Source organism: Urocitellus parryii, chromosome 10 (assembly GCF_045843805.1).
Source record: "Urocitellus parryii isolate mUroPar1 chromosome 10, mUroPar1.hap1, whole genome shotgun sequence".
NCBI classification, from domain to species: domain Eukaryota; kingdom Metazoa; phylum Chordata; class Mammalia; order Rodentia; family Sciuridae; genus Urocitellus; species Urocitellus parryii.
In genome coordinates this window covers 93,079,657-93,101,488 of record NC_135540.1, presented here as the reverse complement: position 1 = coordinate 93,101,488, position 21,832 = coordinate 93,079,657, and the positions used below count along the sequence as shown (strand labels likewise).

The 21,832-nt window shown below is 33.5% G+C and overlaps 1 protein-coding gene across 2 annotated transcripts; it reads right to left on the bottom strand.

Moving 5' to 3' along the window:
- Positions 1-3,123: 3,123 nt before the first annotated feature.
- On the bottom strand, positions 3,124-20,723 carry LOC144257216 (UDP-glucuronosyltransferase 2B31-like). Of its 2 annotated transcripts, XM_077803225.1 has the most exons (7): positions 20,000-20,723; positions 19,157-19,305; positions 12,423-12,554; positions 11,151-11,238; positions 9,674-9,893; positions 6,324-6,543; positions 3,124-3,520 (listed from the first exon to the last, which is right to left on the bottom strand). In XM_077803225.1, exons 1-7 carry the CDS (start codon positions 20,721-20,723, stop codon positions 3,368-3,370), a joined length of 1,686 nt encoding a protein of 561 aa, XP_077659351.1. In that variant the 3' UTR covers positions 3,124-3,367. The 2 variants fall into 2 exon arrangements, with proteins under 2 accessions (XP_077659351.1, XP_077659353.1); XM_077803227.1 differs by lacking the exons at positions 3,124-3,520; positions 9,674-9,893 and having other exon boundaries at positions 6,424-6,543.
- Positions 20,724-21,832: the final 1,109 nt, after the last annotated feature.

Below are 21,832 nucleotides of genomic sequence, written 5' to 3'. Positions count from 1 at the left end.
AACCCATTCAGATACCAGATAGTTACAATAAAATATCATCTTTTAGACATACATTCAGCCAAGATCATTCCCAAGAAAGAATTTAGAATATCAACACATTATTGCACATGTCTTAAAGGGCCAGAAACAAAGACACAGGACAGACAGACAGAAAGGAGCTCCAGACTATAGCTGACAGACAGAAATCTTTAAAAGAGAGCAGATAAGAGAAAAATCTCCTACACTAGTGGCACCATAGATGTCCTCACAAGGGGACCAGATGTTTTCACAGAGGGGCAACCTGAAATGTAAAATTAAGGGTCTCAGTGGCGACTTTACTGCATTTAGTGTCCCCTTTTTCTTTTTCTCTTTTTTAAGTAGACAGAGGTGGCATAATCCTTACAGTGCAAGGAAGGAAGGTGGGAATTCCCTGAAGCAACAGGGCTTCATCAGCTGCTGGGAGTCCCTCAGTCCCTCCTTTTACTTACAGGATTAGCTCCTCTGGTTGGGTTCCACCCCAGGCATGCTCCATATCTCCTAACATTTCAGTAGTCAGCTCTCAAAAAGTTCCCCTGGGGGCTCCTTCAAAGTTCCATAAGGTGTCAAAATTTGTAACTTAAAGTTTGGTTCCTGACCTTGAAGCCAATTAATGCCAATTTAATAATGAGGACAGGGTTTTGAGAAAAAGAAAAAGGGAAGTTAGGAATTAGACCAGAAATTATGGAACCCCTTGAAGAAAATAAAGGATCAACACCTCACTGTATAGGCATAGAGAACAACTTTATCAAGAGAAGCCCTGAGACTAAGGAAATAATACCAAGATTAATAAATGGGAAGGTATCAAATTAGATAGCTTCTGCACACAACAAAGGAAACCTTTAGAATTGTGAAAAGAGAACCTAGAGAATCAGAAATAATCTTTTGCTAACTCTCTTCTGACAAAGGATTAATATCTAAATGTAGAAATTACTCAACAAAATGTATACTAAATATTATTAAATCAGCAAATGAATTAAACATATACTTCTTAAAAGAAGACATGCACATGACTAACAACAAAATGGAAAAAGAATGTTTGATGTCTTTAACCTTTGTGGAAATGCAAATCAAAACTTCACTGAGATTACATTTCAAACAAGTCAGAATGGTAGTCTTAAATAATGAAAAGATTAATAAATAACTGAATAAAATGTGTAAAAAAAGAAACACTGCTGATGGGATTGTCAGCTAGTACTACCATATGGATGTCAGTATGGACATTCCTCCAAGGCTAGGCATGAAACCATCATGTTACCTAGCTGTACACCTTCTTAATACTTAACCACAAAGTATTAAAGACATCTTATTAAAGTGATACCTGCATACTCATATTTAAGCAGCACAATTCACAATAGCCAAATTATAGAACCAGCTTAGGTACTTGCCCATGAATGAATAGATAAACAAAATGTGGTATATATACATAATGAAGGGTTATTCAACCATAAAGAATTATGTCATTTGCATGAAAATGGATGAAACTGGAGATAATTGTGTAAGACAAAAAAGTCAAACTCAGAAAATCAAGGATTTTATGTTTTCTCTCATATGTGGAAGCTAGAGAGGAAAAGGAAAGACTGGTGTGAATCTCATGAAAATTAGTGGGAGATCAGAAGAGGGAAGGAGCCAAAGGATCAGAGGAGAAAAGGGCAGGGGGAAATGCTGGGAAGTGATATTGGCCAACTTATATTGTCATAGTGTGTCTTTGTGTACATGTACAAATATGTCATATCAAATGCTATCAGCTTGTATACTATAATGCATGAATAAAGAATTGACAAAAAGATATAAAAATAGGTTTTAATATTTATTTTAATTAATAACTTATAACAAAGATTGTTTCTTGTGAGGCTTGGATGGTGGTCTTCATATCAAAAGAAAGAAAAAACTGTTATATTTTGGGTGTGAGAGGTTCTCTAAAAGCTCACTTGAGAGACAATGTGAGATGGTTTAGAGGGGAAATGATTGGGCTGTGAGATCCTTAAGCCAATCAGTGAAATAATGACCTGATGGGATTCATTGAGAGGTAATTGAAGGCAGGTGGTGTGTAGCTGTAGGTGGCAGATAATGGTGGCCTGGCTTTGGGGTATATATTTTGTATGTAGCAAGTGGAGTCTCTCTCTCTCTGTGTCCTGGTCATGATGTGAGCTGCTTCCTTCCAGCACACTCTCCCAACAGGATGTTCTGCCTCAACTGGAGCACAGAAGAAATGAGCCAGTGAAAAAGCTGACTTAAAAAAATAACTATTCCTCTGTTTTGGTCCACTTTGATCATAAAAATGTTCTATGATATTTTCCTTAAAGGACAGCCTTTGGACTACTTGTGGTTTTATTTATCTATTTTCCACACAATTTATATAATTTTTATATTGCTTTCAGTGTTAATAATTACTATAATAGATAACAAGCTGAGGTTTGAAGGAAAACTATGAAGATTTTATTTTTCAGTCATTCCCAATGATTTAGATTCCTTATTAGAGTTATGGGTGGGATGAGGCAATTAGCTACTGAGAAAAGAGAGAAAAATTAAACAAGGTCTTCATAATTACAAATTATAGAACAGTAAACATAATTGCAAACTGTCTACAAAACTTAGTAGATTTCACAATATAACTGTAACAAATGTAGGTAGCATTGTGTCCTATTTGAGGTGAGAGCAAATTTCTTTCCTGTTCCTGTTCTGTATTAACACAACCTATAATTGAGACCTAGTATCTATGTCCAAAGTATGATTATGAGAGTGGGCAACCAGTTGAATTCATTTGAAGGATTACAAGTAAGTAATAATGAGCTAATGAAACCAAATATTTTCTTCTATAGCTCAACTGTAAAAAGCAGATAAAAATCATTATGTTTCTAACTCCATACACATTCTATTGGGAAGTGACTTAGCTGAAACTAGGCAAACATACTTCCAGATGCTCAGGAGAGAAGTGATGCTGAGGCTGGGTTTATAGTAAAATACAGCAGAAATACTGGTTTCTGAAATCCAATAGAAGGATTTAGTCTGTTTACACAATTGAAATTATTGAATGTTTTCTTTAAGAAAGTTAAAGGTACAAAATTCTGTACTAAAATTGAGTTAAAGTAGGCCAACAATTTGAGAAACCATATTGGTACTCTGAATAAATCCTTACTAGTCTTATTACAAAGAATAATTATAATTAAGCTCAATAGATTTATGGGTATGAAGAATAAATTACACTATTAAATTTCTACACAGGTTCATATAGTATTTTCTTTTCCAAAGTTTGATTTTTCTTTCACCTGAAATATTTATACTCCTTAACCAGGAATTAAAATTGTGGAAAAAAAACTTTGAGTTAATTATGGTAGGTTGTGAAAATTTCTCACAACAGTAGGGAGTCCATCATTGTAACTGCTTTTTGCTGGAATACACTAGAAGAAGTCCATCTGTTAGGACTCCCAGGTTCGGGCTGAATAAACTTCTCCTTTTTTTGCTTCTTTCCTGGTTTAGCAAACTTTTGGCAACAAAACAGACAGCATTTAGTGATGATGAATATCACATTTGCCACACAGGCCAGCAGAAACACAACCACATCTAAAGAGTAGTACTGGAACCAGGAGAGGGCATGAGCAACAACCAAAGGTGTTTAATTTCTTTGTGGCACATGACAAACTTGATCCAGATGATAGCTCAACTGGATGTTTATGATGAATTATTGATAATCTTACAGCATTCTTTTTATCTCTAAAGGAAAATCATAAAACGCCAATTTTTAAAGCCAGTTAATTGGTCGAAATTTTCAAGTCTCTAAAATGTTCATTGAGTTTACAAAATTGGGTCAAATAAGTGCCATAGAACAGCCTTAAAAGTATTGTTCTTTGAACTGTTGTCTTGGACAACTTGGCTTCTAAGTTGGAGGTTTATTTGTTTCTTTACTTCCATTTCAAGTTCAAATGTAATAAAACAAAAATTGTACTTGAAAAGAGTGAAATCAAAGTAGTATAATCTCTTTCAGTTGGAGATTTCTGGTGCATAAATATTTCCAAAGTTAAAATGGAATGTGAAGTGGGAAGCTTAATCTTTTCTAGAGACCAAGTCGTAAAACCATTCTCAGAATGGTAAGTAAAATGGTTAAATGCTATTTGAAAATGATCATCTTGACCTTTTTGAAGAGGCATTTTGTCAGTGTGGGTGAAATGATGTTTAACAATTATATTTCTTCTCTTCTATTCTAGCTTTTGCCAGAAAGATCATTTTTGATTAAACACATCAGCTTTTGATACTAGTGTGACCAAAGTTTCCACATGGATCCTCATGTATTTAGATTAATATCCAGATGTGATTATTTTAGTTAAATATTTTTTATTTGTTTACTCACTTAAATCCTGTGTATCTGCACAATACATTATTTATGACTTCTTCCTTTTCAAATCTACTAAGTTTTCTTGTTTAAAAAAATCATCACTTAGGATACATTTATTACATTCTATCAGTCTAATGTGCACTTATATTTATTAATTTTTATACTATTTTTTATTTATTTTTATGTGATGCTGAGGATTGAAACCAGGGTCTCATGCATGCGAGGCAAGCACTATACCACTGAGCTATAATCCTAGCCCATATTTATTAATTTCAAAATAATTTATGTCTTATTGTAAAGGTATTAAATATCATTTTATTATATCAATAGATTCTGTGTATTCTTTTTTTGTTCATTTAGACTTATTTACTTTGAAGTTTATTTAGTAGGTGCATAAAATTGAGAATGGTATACTTTAAAATGACTTCAAATAATATTGTAAAAATGTTAATATTTAATTTTAGTTGTTATTTGGAAAATAATGGTAATATTATTGGAGGTAATATTGCTTATTTTAGTTATGAGTTCAGTAGGACTTTTCTTACTTTTTCACTTACAGCCTTCCTCTATACTTAAATTCAGCATGTCTTATAAATAGGGTAGGTAGTTAGTTTTTAAAAATATGGTCTTACATTCTTTGATAGTAATTCCAGTTTTTATAATTAATGTAAACTTTAATATCTTCACAGTTGAATTCACCATTTTATTTTATATTCACTTACTGTTTTTCTCACCTGAATTATATTTCCATTCTATTCTTTTCTTGAATTTTAAAGTACTTTTCCACTGAAATTTATTACTATTTTTTGTTCATGCATTGTAAAAGTGTTAATTTAGGAAATGACTTTCTTATACACTAAGATTAGTGTAATAGTTGTAATGAATGTTGACTTGATGATAGATATTCATGGCACAATGTACTTAACATTGCACTTCCATTATAATTAGGAAAATCTTGATAATTAAAGAACTATTTAACTAAAATTAAATATTTACATGATTCAAAGTGCACTATGAAGAAATTAATCTCTGTATTCATAGTAGGTGAGTCTTTCATTCTGCAATGGAAAAATATTTGCAAATCAAGTATCTCATAATGGACTTGTATCCTGAGTCTTGTTTTGGAAAAAGATTGGAAAGAAATGAAAAAGCAGTAAGTATTTTTACTAATTCTACTACCAGTTCTATATTATAATAACTTATAATTGATATCTTAAATCTATTTCCAAAGAGTTAATATGAGAATCAGTTAAACCAGATCATTACTTTTATGTGGTTAAAAGAAAACAGAATAAATGTGTAGGTAGGAAACAGCATATTTCTTATTTTACATACCTTTCTTGGAAATGACTTTAGCAAGAAGAAGACAAAAGTCTTATCAGGTCCTGAAGAGAAATGATGGTAAAGCTGGATGTACAATCCAGCACTACCAGTCTCACAAAACAAAAGAGAAGGGTGAATCTTGACACACAATTTTAAGAATTGAATACCTTATTCAGAGGAAGTTAACACTACAAAACTCTACACCCAAGTGAAATTAAATCATGCTGAGTAATTGCAAATCTATGTTGATACTATGAGTATACCTTTGAAAGTTCTTGTATCCATGAATAAGTTATAAACCACAGGCCAGCTCGGTATATTAATACTGTGCAATTTGTAAATTCCACCTGTAATTTTCAATAGACACTTATATAATTTTATTATTATTTTTTTTCCCACCTCCCTTTGTCCTGAAATAGTTCTAACTCTTAAACAAACAGAATATCTTGGAAAACTGGGCTGTGTCTTAATGACATGAGTTTTGAAAAGTGATTTGTAAGCAGAAGAAGGAGCCTGGTTCACAATCTCTTCTTGTGAAATTGAACTGGAGAAGGTCCATCAGTCAGGACTCCAGCTTTGGGTCTAGATAAAACTATGCCCTTTTCTTCTTATTTCTTGTTTTAGTAAAGTTCTGGCAACAAAACAGACAGCATTTGGTGATGATAAATATCACAGTTGCCACACAGGCCAGTAGGAACCCAAGCACATCCAAAGAGTAGTACTGGAACCAAGAGAGGTCATGGGCAGCTACCCGCAAGTGTTTAGCTCCTTTGTGGCGCATGACAAACTCAATCCAGAAGACAGCTCGATCCAGAGGCTTCACTGGCTGATCATGGTGAATTCTTGATAGCCTCATAGCATTCTCTTTATATCTAAAGGACAAACCATAAGACACCAACATTTAAAGCAACTTAATTTGCCTAAGTATATTAAGTCTATGTAAGGGTTTTAGAAATGTTCATAAAACTGAATCTAAACAAGTGCCTTAGGTAGCCACAGAAGAGCCAGGTTGGTGACATAAGCCTGGATTCCTGCTATTTGGGAGGCTGAAGCAGAATAATAAGTTCAAGGATAACTCTGGGAAATTTAGCAAGACATTGTCTCAAAATTCAACAAAGTGGGCTGAGAATGTAGCTCAGTGGTAGAACATTTGCCTATCATGAACAATGCACCTGAGTTCAATTCTCAGTACTACACACAAATGCAAAGAATATCCATAGACTTTTGTTGTTAAAGATGTTAGATCATCATAGAAAGTTGAACTTTTAATTTGGGATTTTCTTATGGTCAAATATTTTCCAAAGATAAAATGGAACGTTGATTGCTTCAGATAAAATGATAATAATACATTCTAGGCACTATAAATAAGATAGTTAATTGTAATTGGAATGATCATCTTGAAGTCTTTGAAGAGAAATTGTCATAGTGGGTGAAATGACTTTTAATCAGTCTCTGTTTTTAATCTTCTTTATTGCACACTACTGTCTAATTTCTACCTAGTATCCATGTCAGATTATAACACTGGCTCAAAGATTTTCACTCATAATCATATTTAGAATAACAGCAACTTTTAGCAGTGATGTGGAAAAGTTAGAACTCTCCTATACTACTTCTAGGAATGTAAATTCTTGCCAATTATTTAGCAAACTGAATGGAATTTAATTACTAACATGAAGTTCTCATGTGAAGGAGTAATGCTACTCTTTGGCACTATACAAAAGAAATGAAAAAAAAAACAAAAACCTTTTTCCACACAAAACAAGCCATGTTCAAATATTCGAAATTAGAAAAAAAGCCCAAATGTCCATGATGTAATAAATGGTTAAATAAAATGTTGTATATTCATCCACACCAAAGAATACTATTCAGCAATAAGTAGAAATCACATAGTGCTACTTGTTTAAACATGGACAAAATTAAAAAAAAAACAATATAGTAAGTGAAAGTAAGTAAGTCAGTTGGAGCTGACTATCATTGTATGTCTTGTTCTATTTATATGAAATGTGCATCTCAGGCTAATTTTTAGAGACTGAATGTATAATTAGTTGTGTCAAAGAGCTGGAGGTTAAGAGAGATTTACTTGAAATATATATGAGATTTCTTTTTGGCACAACAAAAATGTTATAAAATTATTTCTTGAATTAGAATCCTGAACTATGTGAACATAACCCAAATTATTTGACTTTTACAGCTCAAACAAGAAATTTGTGGTATATAAATTATATATAATAGAATCTGTTTAAGTAAAAATCAATTTTGGAGAAAAATTTATATTTTCTGTAGAGGGGAAACACTTGAAGAAATCAGTATAGTCAATGACTTTTTTTTTAGATGAGATTCCAAAAGCACATGCAACAAAAGGAAAAATAGACAATTAGGATTATGTTAAATTGAGAAGCTTTTGTACTGCAAAGTTAACACCAAGAGAGTAAACAGAAAACATGCACAATTGGGAGGTAATACTTCTAAGAAAAGATAAACATCTAGAATATGTGAGGAATTCTAAAAACTCATCAGCAAAAATCCAAATTATTGCTGTAAACAGCAAAAAATGATCAGAATAGACATTTTGATTTCAAAAGAAGATATTGTATATGACAAAGTGCTCAACTTTACTAATCATGGAGTGAGATGTAAGTCAAACAACAATCAACCCACAAGGTTGATTTCAGACTGTTTTGTAGTTTTTTACTCAAATTTTGAAAAACACCCATCTTCAGCATGCCAAAAAGAGCAGTAGCAGCAACAAGAACAAAAACAAAAATGAGAGATAATCTCATTGAATAGAATGGTCATAATCTAAAATCTAAAAAATAACAAATGCTGATGAGGTAGAAGAGGGCATGGACCTCTTATAGTCCACTGAGAGGAATGCAAATTTGTATGACCACTATGGAAAAAAAGAACATGGAGTCTCCTCCAATAATGCAAATAGAACTACCATAGGATTCAGCTTTCACATTGCTGTATACTAACACAATGAAAATGAAATCAGTTTATCAAAGAGGTCCCTGAACTTCCATGTTTACCTGCATCAAAATTCACAATAGTCAAGGTATAAATCTACTGAGGTGTTCATTGTTGGAAGATGGCTAAAGCAAACATGGAAATACACACACACACACACACACACACACACACACACACACACACACACACACACACACCTGGCTTTTATTCAGCCATGAAAATGATTGAAATATTGTCATTTCTACTAACAAGGATGAAAGTGGAAGTAATTATGCTAAATCCTATATACTGGCACCAAAAGAAAAATACTGCATTTTCTCATTCTCATGTGGAGTCTAAAAAGCTGATTTAATAGAAGTACATTATTGAAAAGGAGTAATTAGAGGCTAGGAATTGTAGGAGCAAGGGTATCTAAAGAGAAGTTGAAAAAAACAGAACAAGCTACAGTTAGATAGAAGGAATCAGTGTTACTGGGATTTAGCACAATAGGCTTACTATTGTTTATAATTTCTTATATATAGTATAAAGAATTAGAGGAGAAGTGTTTGACAGTTCCTAGCAGAAAACATTATGAATATGTAAGAATATGGAAATAAAAATTTCCCTGATTAGGTCATTGCATATTATACACATGTATCAAATTATTCTGCCTTACCAAATAAGTATATATAATTAAAAAAAATGTTGGTAGATTTGGAAATTTTAGGTATCAAATGGAAATATATTATTGCTTCAAACTGCATTATCCTCTGTTCTCTTGTCATATTAGTAAAAGCTGTGTTCTTTATATTTAGCTTTATAGTAAAAAATTTTTAGTATCACATTATTTTACTAATAACTAGTACTGCTAATTAAGTAAATTTGTAAGGTTAATTTGCAATGTAAAAATGATTGGTTGAGAATAAAAGCAAATTTTAAAGAGTTTAATAATTTTAGTTATTAACATTAGACTCAAAGAGGAATAAATCTTTTCTCATTTTCAAGAGTACCTAAATATAAATATTACTTTACTGAAAAAATTGTTATACTTACGAAGGTTCATTAATGACTGTATTCAATGCATTGAGTAAATCCATACTTGACATTGTAATAAAATTCAATCTAAGAGCTGCTCCTTTGGCCTTCATGTGCATGACATTATCAGGTTGATCCGCAAACAAGGGAATGCCCACCAGAGGGATTCCATGATAGATGGCCTCATAGATGCCATTGGTTCCACCATGAGTTATAAAAGCTTTGGTTTTTGGATGACCTAGGATTGGAACCAATCAAGGGAAATTATTCATGTCAGAAATAAATTATCAAATATGTAATGTAAAGCAATGAGGATAAATTGTTTTCTAGGTAATAGATTCTTATAATGATGAATTCAGATGGAAATCACTTTCAATTCTTGGGGCAAGAGGCACCTGTGTCTACTGGCGAGGTAAGCGAAGATTACATGGAAGAGTTGGTATGTTACGTGAGATCTGAAAAATGAAGACAAGGTTGCTACCTAGACAAGTGGAAGGAGGACATGCTGGGTAGAACAACCAACCTGTGCAAACATAAGAGGGGACCTGGATTTATGTGTTCAATTAAAACAACAATGATGTCCCTGAGCATGCTATGAAGGGTGTCCAATGCAGCAGGGAGTGGGTTGTTGGTGGTTATGAAATCAGAGGTAGGATTGGCTATACTTCATTAGGAAGTCCAACTTCAGGATTAAGATCTTAAACTTGATTGAGAAGTGTTTTTCAGTAGAGAAAGAGGATGATCAGAATGTTGTGCCAGAAACTACCTCTGAAGGCTGTACCTTCCAAGTTCAGGACAGCACTCCTGGGACTTTTAACTTATATGCTAAACAGCTGAGGCATAAAGTTTATTGTGTAGTATGTTTGGAATGAATTTGTCTTACTGTTTTTCTGCTAAAACTCTTTGTAAATGTGGTTTGTTATTATAGCACTTTTTAAAACAAAACTGTACTAGAACAGTTCCAAACTGTATGTATGTATAAAAATTGTCTTCTAAATGGGTTTCCTATTATTACATGAGATTTCATATTTTACAGTGTCCTGTAAAAAAGGATTAAATTCTATCCTTTTCATAAAATTTTTTTTTAAAGATTATGGATTTTTTTTTAGTGTATGGAACATGGAGAGTCAGTTGTAATAACATGAGAGGGCTGTTTTTTATCGGCATTTCAGATACCAATATTGTATGTCAAAGGGTAGGTGTAAAATTGTAGAAATAGGAGATAATGGAAAATCCAGAAAGTGACCAAAAAATTATTTGTGAGAGGTAATTACCCATAAAATAAGGATACTTGGACTATGAACAAAAACAATATGACTTTGTATAATAAAATGCCCACAGTTGTTCTTTATTCACTTTCTTTCTAGGAGTAAAAAGAGAACTTTAATCATCAGATTATTTTGAAATTTTCTTAATAAATTTCCAAAACATTCTTTAATTATTATTTTTCGAATTGGCTATTACTCATGTTTTTGAGATTTATTCTGAGTCTTACCAAGAAGGTCATTCTGGGGAATCCATTTATAAAGTCGTGTATTGGGTCCTAAGGTAGCTGGTTTCTTGCCATCATATCTCCATATGACCTGTTAGGGTAACACAAACCTCTTATTAGTTGAGTTAAATTTCAAATTATAGGATATTAAAATTTGAAATCGATTAAGAAAGAAATCACATACTTAAATATCTATCCTATGCAAGATAAAGAAATGAGATTAAGAGACAATAAATAATAATAACTATTGAAATGGGTATATAAATACATAATTTTCCTGTATTCATTTTTATATTTAATGGAGGTCATATAAATAGTAGCTTCATATAAGTAGTTTCTTAGACAAATGAGTTTATCAATATCAAATACAAATATTTAAGAAATTGATAATTTTATATGTACAGCATAATGTATAAGAAACTACTATTTACATTCATTTTGTTTTAGAAATCTGTATTCTATACTAGTTCTTATCTACTAAATTTAATATTAACCTTTGTTTTGATATACGAAGATTACGATAACCACTTTCTCCATGGGTTACTAGTGTTTTGTCCTTGTAGGGTCACAGTTTCTAATTCACAGGATTCCATCTCCACCTTTTCTCTTATACCTTCCTTCTTGAGAAATCTATAATAGGGCCATGTCCACCATGACAAACTAAGTCTCCTTATTTTGATGGATACTTGGACTCAGGTTTGGTGAGCCTGGACTTCCTTTCTCTAACTAGCAGCACAAAAATATCATCATAACTAGGCCCCTTACAACATTTAGGGGGAGTATCAAGTCCAGGATTATATAGGATGATGATGATGTATGATGCTATTCAGACTTTTTTATTGCCTGCTATTGCTATTGCACTGATGCAATCACTGACTAATATTTAACTCCATGATTCTGATGTCTGTAGTGTGCACTGTGTCTTCAGGAGTTCTGTAAGTAAAATAAGGAAATGAAAGATCACAATTTGGAGATTACTGTGTATCTGCATGTAACACTCTTTTGATACCAAGTTCATACTGCACCTGAATAATGTATTTCATTCTGAGCACAATGTTAATGTCAAAGTATTATTAATCAGAAATATCCTTTGTGCCATTTCAGAATTTTCTGAATATATTTTTGTTTTAAATGTGTTTTTGAGATAAATTTGTACTATAATGACATTTAATCTTTCACAGAGAAAATATATGTAATTATAACCTTTACAAGGTTTAAGATAACTAAATAGGTACTTATTTACTTGTTATCTAACATTAGGGCACTTTATCTAACCTTTTGTGGAATCTGGGCAAGGGCTGATGCAATCACATTGGCCCTTTCTTCAGTCATGTTATTGACCATTGACCCCAGGGAAAACACCACAACACCATTCTCTCCAGAGCTCTGGACAAAGTCTTCCATTTCCTGTAAAGGAAAGAATTTGTTCCATCACAAAAGAGAAAAGACAGAACACAGAGTATTGTAAGGTTTGGTACAACCATTTAAGGAAATAAATCAAGAATATAAGGAAATTATATTGGGCTGTCTTAAAAATTAAGTCATAATATACACAATATAATATATAGTTATAACCATTTCTAAAGGTATAAAATTCTGTATTACTCATGCATATATTTCACATTTTTTATGCAAACAACATCCAGACATTTTTATTTTTTACACAGGAAATCTGTATAAGTTAAGCAAGAACTCCTGGTTTCCTCCTCCCCTGGTCCATTGTCTACTTTACTTCTACTTTCTGCTTCTCTGAAATTGGCTAGTCAGGTATTCATGTAAGTGGATTCACAGTAATTTCTTTTTTTTGACAGATTTATATTACTTAGTGTAATGTTTTTTTAATATTGTAGCATGTATCCCAATTCCCTAATGTTTTTAAGGTTTAGTGATATTTATGTACATTTTATCAAAAAATTCATTAACATCTACCTAAGTAATTTCCACCTCATCATTTCCAGGAATTGAGTTTTATGATTGACTGTGGGCCAAAACCTTGTGAAGATCCTTCAATCAATTCTTCTATAATCTATCCAGAAGTGGAAATGGTAAACCATAAATTCATTCATAATTCAGTATTGGTGTGTATGTGTGCGTGCATGAGTGCACGTGTGTGTGTGTGTGTGTGTGTGTGTGTGTTGCCAGAAGTTGAATCTAGGGCCTTATACATGCCAATCAAGTGCTTTACCAGTGAGATACATCCCCAGCCCATGTTATCCTTCTTTTTAAAAAACTTAATCACTTAGTTTTGTCGGAGGTTTCTTATGTGAAATACATTCCCTTTATTATGCATATATGCATGTGTATGCATCTCTGTCTGTGTGTTTGTGTACACGTGTGTGTATGTATGTGTGTGTGTGTGTGTGTGTGTTGAAGGAAAAATGAAATAGTCACTATAGACTAGTGAGAATTTTTTTTCTACTTGACCAAATGCTTGTTGTCCTATCTAAAATTGCATCTCCTATAGGAGCAGGCTTTTGTGTTTCCTCTTTGCATTAGTATTTGGATATGCTTCTTTGTATTGTCAAGAATCCTCCAAATTTGAGTCTTGTTAAATTAGCTCTACTAGAATCTGCCAACACTGATATCTAATATTTTATATATGATTTAAGATATTTTTAGGTCTTTCAAACTCCTCCTTCCCCAGATATCCCACTGACCTGCCTTTAGCAACTATCTTTTTAGGTTAGTTTGGCCAGAATCCCTGCAGCCCCTTATGTTTTTCTCTTAATAACTTTCTATCCACTGTCCCTCACCTTACACCTTTTCTCTAATATATCTTTTTCCTTGTGTTCATAACTGGACTTAATTTATCTCCCTTTCCTACAGAATTCAATTGCAGTGGTGTCTACACTTACTGTGTAGATGCAAAATGGAGTCTGCATTACTGTGTTTAATGTTTGTCATTAATTTTTTTTCTTTAACCCCCAGAGAAGGTCATATTCATTTCTAAACTGCTTAATCTTTCATTCGGGACTGTAAGTGTGCATCTTTAAAGCCTGTGCCTTCACTCCTCACTGGTTGATTGGCTACCTATTGGGGAATAGAACTCCTGAAACTTTGTCCTGAAGAAACATCTGCTGACATTGCTAAGGGCAGATCATGTTTTTCAAGAACCTCACTATTCTCTGTAATCTGATCTAAAGTCCAAGAAATTGGAGGCTATGCTAGTCTCCTAGGAGTCTCAGTTTTAAGGGGCAAGATTAGAGTTCTAGGCAAGCAAAAGCTGCTTACTGTGACAGGCATCTTTGATGGAAAGCTAGCTGGGTACCTTACTGGCTGTCTCTCTGGAGTGGAGATAATTCCCTGACATCTGGGCTCTAAAATTCCTTTTTGCTTGGCTAGGCCTGAGACCTATTTATTAATTTTCCCATGGGAACACATCAATCAAATGAAAGCTCTTTTCAAGCCCCTGCCAACTTTGTGTTCTGACAACTCTCTCTGCTTTCTTGTTGGTATAATTTCAGTACAGATAGTTTGGATCTTTAAGTTACTTAGGGAAACTTTAGATATCCCCAAACGTTCTCCTTGGTGGACTCTTCCTTTCCATCTCCTGTTTCTTCTTCTTTAACATGTCATTGTTCCCCTCAGGTCCCTTGTATCCTTTACTATGTCTCCTTCTAGGTCCTACCTCCTCCCTCTGCCTGTGCCCAGTGCTGCATTTTTCACTTCCCTCTTTAGGGCCTCTGTTCCTGCATTGACAGTCACTTGTTCCTCTGTCTCAAGCAAGGGCTCTCAAGGAACTCAGGACCCTCCAAAAGCAACTACTTGAGGTTGAAAGGGAAAAGGCTAATTAGACATAAACTGAATATGTTGTCCAAGTGATGGGCTTCAAAGACATTTAGAGGGCCACAAGATTTCTTGTCTCCTTCACCTAAAATGAAGACTCCCTTAAAAGCCTTCTTCACACATATTTTAATTCCAAGAATCTTTACCCCATATTGAATATATAATCTCACCTTGTTGCATTTTATCAAAAACACAATTTAGATGAAATATTATATGGAGATAATAGCAGTAAGTTTTGTATTACAGTGTTGCCTGATTCATGCCTAAAATTTTAGAATGGAAGCTGGAGATCTGTGTGTCTGCATGTTTATGCCTGTATGTGTGTATGTATGTGTGTATGTGTTACATGTTATATATATATATATATATATATATATATATATATATATATATATATATGATATTTTCTCAGCTCTAGATGATATGCCTAATGAAATATATAAAATCTCTGAATGGTTTTCTATTCCAACTCACTGTGAGATAAATGAGCACTTACATAAATTAAACATACCTAAAATTACCAGAAATGTAGAAAAAGTCAAATGCTTTCAATATTTACATGGCTTAGTAAATATTAGGAAATATGACTAGTTTGATGTTATTGGTTTACTAAAAACAGATGTGTTACTCAGTTATCATCATAAGTATAATATGAGTTTATATTTTTATTCCACCTGGGTTTACCAGTCACCTATGGTTGCAATTAGTTAACAAGGAAATCATTTGAGATGAGGTCTAGTATTTTTGCTGTTAAGTGTGAAAAGTATGTCTTCCTAAAACCAGTTTCCAAAATCTTTTTGTTAATTTGATACCTTAGTTATATACTAAGTTAAATTAAGGAATATTTGTTTATTAGATGTGTAGCCCATTTCTACATAAGACTGAAAAACTTAAGTATGCATTCATTTAATTTTTACATGTGGCTTTTAAGCATAATTATATTTGTGTCTGTTAAGAAAATTAAGAATTATTGAATGATATAACAGTTCTATAAGAAAACGTGTCACTAAAACATTTGCTTGTCAAATGGACTTTCATTACATCTTTAACTACTGCATTTTGATGAACCTGCCTAATGTAGACATGGAAATGAATGATCTAATAAAGAATGATTATAATATTTTTGACATTAAGTTTGAGATTTTTCTGGAATTTGATGTTTTGTTTACATGATTCAAGGAACCATTTTTTTCTTTTCCCATACAGTATTTTTCCACATAACAAATTTGTAGTTTACACTTTTTTATAGAAATTAATCATTTATTGGCTTCCCTTTTTCTAATCTCTACAGAATTTGGAAACAACATACTAGATGCTCTTGCCGTTAGAAGTTTAACTCTGTTTCCAAACTTGGCTTCCCAGGTTTCCCAGCCTCAGAAGGCTTTTAGAAGTCTAATATGAGATTTCTTTTGGACAGATCTGGCAAAGGAAACCCCAAAAGCCTTTTGATCAATTTCCACCAATTGCTTCATTAATGAAAATAATCCACCCAATATAATGAAATTAAACATATTTGGTCAGGAAGAATTACCTTACTTACTTATCATTTTGCAGAAATGGAGTTGAGTGGTTGTAGGTAAATTTCATGTCACAGAGGACAATATTTTGTGTTATTTTAACCTGAAAATTAGACAGTGTCATGTTGTGTCCATCCTCACTAAATTTTCAATTCTAGGTTCCTCATCAAACTAAAGTATTCATTGTTTCTGCTGTCTTCCTGGTGTAGACTACCAGGAGCAAAATTCTGACTTTTTTTTTTTGTGTGTGTGACTCTCTAAAGATTTCCCACAAGTTGAAGCTGGGTGGTTTCATGCTTTGCTCTAAGAAATCATCACAACTATGACATTGATATCTGTGCCATCACTAGAAGCACTTAAATTGCACATCAGGAAATTTGTCAGTTGTGATATCTGAGTACTATGTTCTGTCTTCAGCAAGGATTATTATTTTGGCCAAAATTTCCTTGATTTCTGATGTTTGTTCCTAGTAATCTTTTATCCACTGACCCTTACCCTACACTTAGGCCGAACTTCATCTATCTCGTTCTTTTTCTGGACAACCTCTTTCCTCCTGTATTGACACTGTCATTTCCATTTAACAAAAATGGAGAAATCTTTTAAAAATAGGATTTAACTACCCAGAACTTCCATTACTTTTAGGTGTGCTTTTGGAATTGAATTGCAACATGTAGCTTCAAAGTCTGGTTTTAAGTACCTATGTTTGGATTTTAAATGTTCAGTGAGATCAGATACAATGGTACTGCTAATTAAAGAGTACACAAAAAGAATTTCTTAAGTGATTACTTAATAGTGAAATAAAAAATGATTGCTGTTTAATGTAACAGCTCTGTGTTTGGGATTGTATAGGGATTCTGGCCCTGAAAATGTAAAGGGAAGCATTCCCATGGTGAGAAAACACACGGGGGGAAAAGGGGTAACAGGCACTCTGTTTCCCACCCTTAGAACGCCCTATAATTTTTCTAAGGATCTAATAATATAGCTAATATATGTGCTATGTCCAGCTGGTGTGGCAATGCCCTGAGACCTCTGTGTTAGAGCCTCATCAAGCCTCAAACTTGATTGCAGGCACATACTCCTGGGAATAGAAAAACTTGTTTGCTAGATAACTACAAGGTTTCATCAAGCTTCTGTGCTCCTGCAGCTGCCCGCCTAACATTCAGACAGTGGCTTTTCTTGAGAACTGCACAAAGCTCCTAACACTGCATATTGTAATTGTGAAATGTAACTGCAGAATAACCAACTTTACTGATATTCTAAACAATAATGTGGTTTTGGTACTAATGACCTGATGTAATCTATTGGTATAAATAAATGTGGCCACTTGGACAAAGAGCCACTCTGCCACCTTCCCTGCTTCTGCACTTTGACTCTGTCTCCTCTTTATTATTATTCCTTACAGGATTGGGTCTCTGATGGCTTCATGACTTTGGAATGCTTGATGGCTAGGAAGTTTCTGTGCAAAGACACAGAATGCTTAGCTGCTGTAGCAATGACTGCATGAGGAGGCTCTGTGGTAGAATCTTATCATCCTCAACTTTCATCTCAGGCACATAGCTTATGGGAATAAAGAAATTCTCTTGTTAAACAACCACAATGTTTCACCAAGCTCTGCTGCCTGAACCTGCCCACATAATAGTAACTTTAAACAATGGACTTTCTTTAGAGGTATACAAAGCTCCTAACAGTATACACTGCAACTATAGTGTGTAACTGAGGAAAAAGCTGCATGATGTTGCTAACTCTGTATCCTGCCTAATGACACAATGAACAATAATGTATTACTGATGCCAGTGACCTAATGTAACCTGTTGATATAAATAAAGCTGGCAACTTGGCCATTCTGCCATTTTGCCTCTGCATCTTGTCTCTGTGTCTCTTTTTATTATCCTTACAGTTTTTTTTGGAATATAAGTGTGCAATATTTGTTAAAAAATACATCAGATTTTTATGGTTTTTCATAATCAGTAATAATCTAAATACTTACAGAATTTTGAATCTAAAGTATGAAATATGAGATGTCAAGAGCTATGTAATGTTTTGAACAACCAATAAAAAAAGCTAAGAGCATCCTACAGATAGAAGTAGTACAAGTTAATATATATTCTTCAAATATGCAAAATTTATGGTCATTGATAACTCTGCAGTATATCTCTTTTTTTCTGTAAGACAATTAAAGTGTGGTGACCCACTTTCCCACAGGGAGTTTTCCTGAGGTTCCCCGATAGCCTTGGGTTGACAGGAAATGCCTGTGGTCCTTCCCTATTACAATATTTCTCACAAAATTTCTCTTTCATGTTCACAGTCTGTCTTTCAATGTAGAATGTAAGGTATTTGGGAGAAGAGACTCTGTTACTTTGTTTCTCTGCATATAAAGTATTTTCCTATAGTATATGCTAGTCATTTCTTTGAATTAATGACTGATATTGTCTTGTATGCTGAGAAATAAAGACCTTAATTTAACTGGAGTTTTGTGTAGCTCTCAAAAGTCCCCAGGTTTTACTTTTCTACTATTAAAAAAATAAAATTCACATAGTTATGTGAATATGCATAGACATGTAAGAATTTCTATCTACAGATCTCTTTGTCCCATTTCCTATAACTTTTTTTTTTTCACAGTGAATGAGACATTCTGAGTGAGAACAGAGAATCACTCTTGGTGAAAATGCAAGGACAACAGAACCAACTAAATAGGAATAGGTTTACCTTAGGCAGAGGTTTGGCAGGTCTGCAGTGGAGTCCTCCAACGAAATCAACATTTGGTAGGGTTGGGCGAGGAAATTCCAAATCCCAATAGGTTCTAATGAGCCAGATATCTGCTTTTGACATTGTCTCTAATAATGTAGTGGGTCGTCCTGAACAGGAAAAGGAATACAAAAGCTATAGGACATTAGAAAGTTATCATGTGGAAATGAATATGTCTGGTAAGTATCTGAAAAAACTTTTAATAATGAAGCCAAACATGTTTAAGAGTGTCTGAGATTTAATAAAGCTAATGTGTGTGTATGCATATGTGCATATATAAAAAACATATGTTGCTCATATTTATGTGGACATATGTGAAAATCAAAATGTGAGAGATAAATTAAGTGACAAAATATTTAAATTTATAAATGTGGAAACTAATCTACAGATACAGAGATGATTTACTCAAAGCTACATAGATAATTGTTCTAGAAATATTTGTAGGGGTCATCAAACTACATTCTAGACTCATGAAGACATGGAGTAACATTAAAAATTATTGCTTTTGAAGATGAAATAAAATGGATACTAAAAGGTTAATATAGGTGTGTGACTGCAGAAGGAAGTCCTCAGTGGCTTATTTTGTGTGTGTGACTTCCTCCTGTATCCAAACATTTCAAACTAACTTTACAACTTAAGCTTTTCCATAGTGTTTTGAGTTTGATATTATTGTGATAAAATATTTTTTATTTTATCACCATACTTTTAGAAGGTTAACTTCTCTGACTTCATACTCCCTCAGGCTCACCCTCAGAGACATGACTAATTTTGGAATTTTCATTGCCATTAGAAAATAGGACTTACCTAAAATTTCACTGTAAAACTGATTCCACTTCTTCTCATCAAATGTTTGAAACCAAAAATCAAAATACAGCACATACAGCATATTTTTTATCCGCTCCATGAATGTCATTTGATCACTTAATTCTGACATAATAATAGGCACATAGGAAGGAGGGAATGAAAGTCCTGCACTATATTTTTCGTACGTGTAGCCAAACAAAAAGCGAAGAGTATGCACAATTGGTATTTGAAATAGCTCAGCTAGCAGCTCACCACAGGGACCAAATGCATCTGCAAGAATGACATCAAACTTGGATTCACGTAGTTTTGTCATAAGATTCTTGTTAAAAACTACCTCTTTACAGAGTGTCAAAAAGTATTCAGAATCTTCCCACACCAGTTCTTGCAACAGTGAAAAGTATGTCCAAATTGATTGTTTTGGCAGTTCATAAATCAACTTCTTGATTGCTTCAATGTAAAAATCTTCCATGTCAGTTTTAGACACTGCTGAAGGGTAAGTCTCAAATTTAATAGCAGATCCTTCTTCAACATAAAAAGAAATGGAAGCTGAGGATATCAGAACAGTCACTTCGTGACCTTTCTGAACTAGTTCATCCAATATTGTCTTTATATTGATCCAATGGCTGTATTCCATTGGCCACACAAGCACCTTCCCACAACTTCCAGAACCAAAGTGACTATTCAGCTGTAACAGAAGCAGAACTGCAGTCATTTTTGTAGACATCCTGGTGAGATGCAAGGCTTCCTTTCACACTGGATTCTCTCTGCTCTTGCTGATATCCAAGCAGAAATCATTAGTTAAAATATAACTTGTACACACCTAAGTAAATACATACACTAATAGGCAGAGTGTCTGACTGCCAAGTGGGGAAAGCAAATGGTAGATGACCTCATGTTTATATGAAAATGAGCCATAATTCCTTTCTGTGTTCTTCACTGTAGTTAAGAGTTGTTGACCTTATATATATATGTCTCTTATGTTGTACTTGATGTTTTTGAATAATGTGAAGAACAGTGGCATGTGACATATTACTTTTGTTTACAGCTTCTTTGTACAGAAGTAGAAATGTAGTCATAATCCAGGTGAATCAGCATTTAAGGATAACTTCCTTCAATGAATTTTTTTGAGGGGGAAGTGTCAATTTTTTTTCATGTAAATCACATATCATACAATGCAGCAATAAACATAAAGCTCAGTGCTACACAGTGCAATCTCAGAATTGTAAGACCATCACTGCAATCAAGTTTAGGGCATTTTCGCAACCTGAAAATAAGCACTATGCCTCTACTTATTCTCTTTGCTACACTCCTAAGAAAGTCTAATATACTTTTTTTTATAGAACTTTGTAGGGACTAGTATAAAATCTACTAGGTACAGAATATGAACCATTTGCCTCTGTTATACTGACTCCATTTCCTGTGTAATATTTACTTTCAAAGTGTTACATTTTTAGTCTCTCCTTTATATACCTCCGTATTAACTGAAAGAGTATTACATTAGTAAAATTAAAAATATGTCAATTTAATGTTCCAGTTATCTATCACTGGTTAACAAATTGCTCTCAAATGTAGAGGACTAGAACAGCAACATTTGTTTTGGTATCTTCTTTCATATTTTGGTGTGTTGAGTGCACTCAGCAAGGTGGGTTTTACAGAGGCTTTCTAAGGTGGATATGGTCCTGTGGTGGCAGGGATATAATCATGGAAGGTCATTCATCCACTTCTCTAGTCAATGTCAAGAAAAATCAAACTGACTTTTTGGGTTGGAACAAGTGGGACAATTCTCTCTCTCCACTAAAAGTTTATCTTAGAGGCTTCTGTACAAATTCAGAT

What these genes read in the sequence shown, in the direction of transcription:
- LOC144257216 (XM_077803225.1), bottom strand. Translation starts at nt 20,723, where the DNA reads ATGTCTACAAAAATGACTGCAGTTCTGCTTCTGTTACAGCTGAATAGT. An exon ending in CTGCCAAACCTCTGCCTAAG is followed by an intron (nt 12,555 to 19,156) that starts GTAAACCTATTC and finishes TTTCCTTTACAG; the next exon opens with GAAATGGAAGACTTTGTCCA. An exon ending in TTGCCCAGATTCCACAAAAG is followed by an intron (nt 11,239 to 12,422) that starts GTTAGATAAAGT and finishes TTACCCTAACAG; the next exon opens with GTCATATGGAGATATGATGG.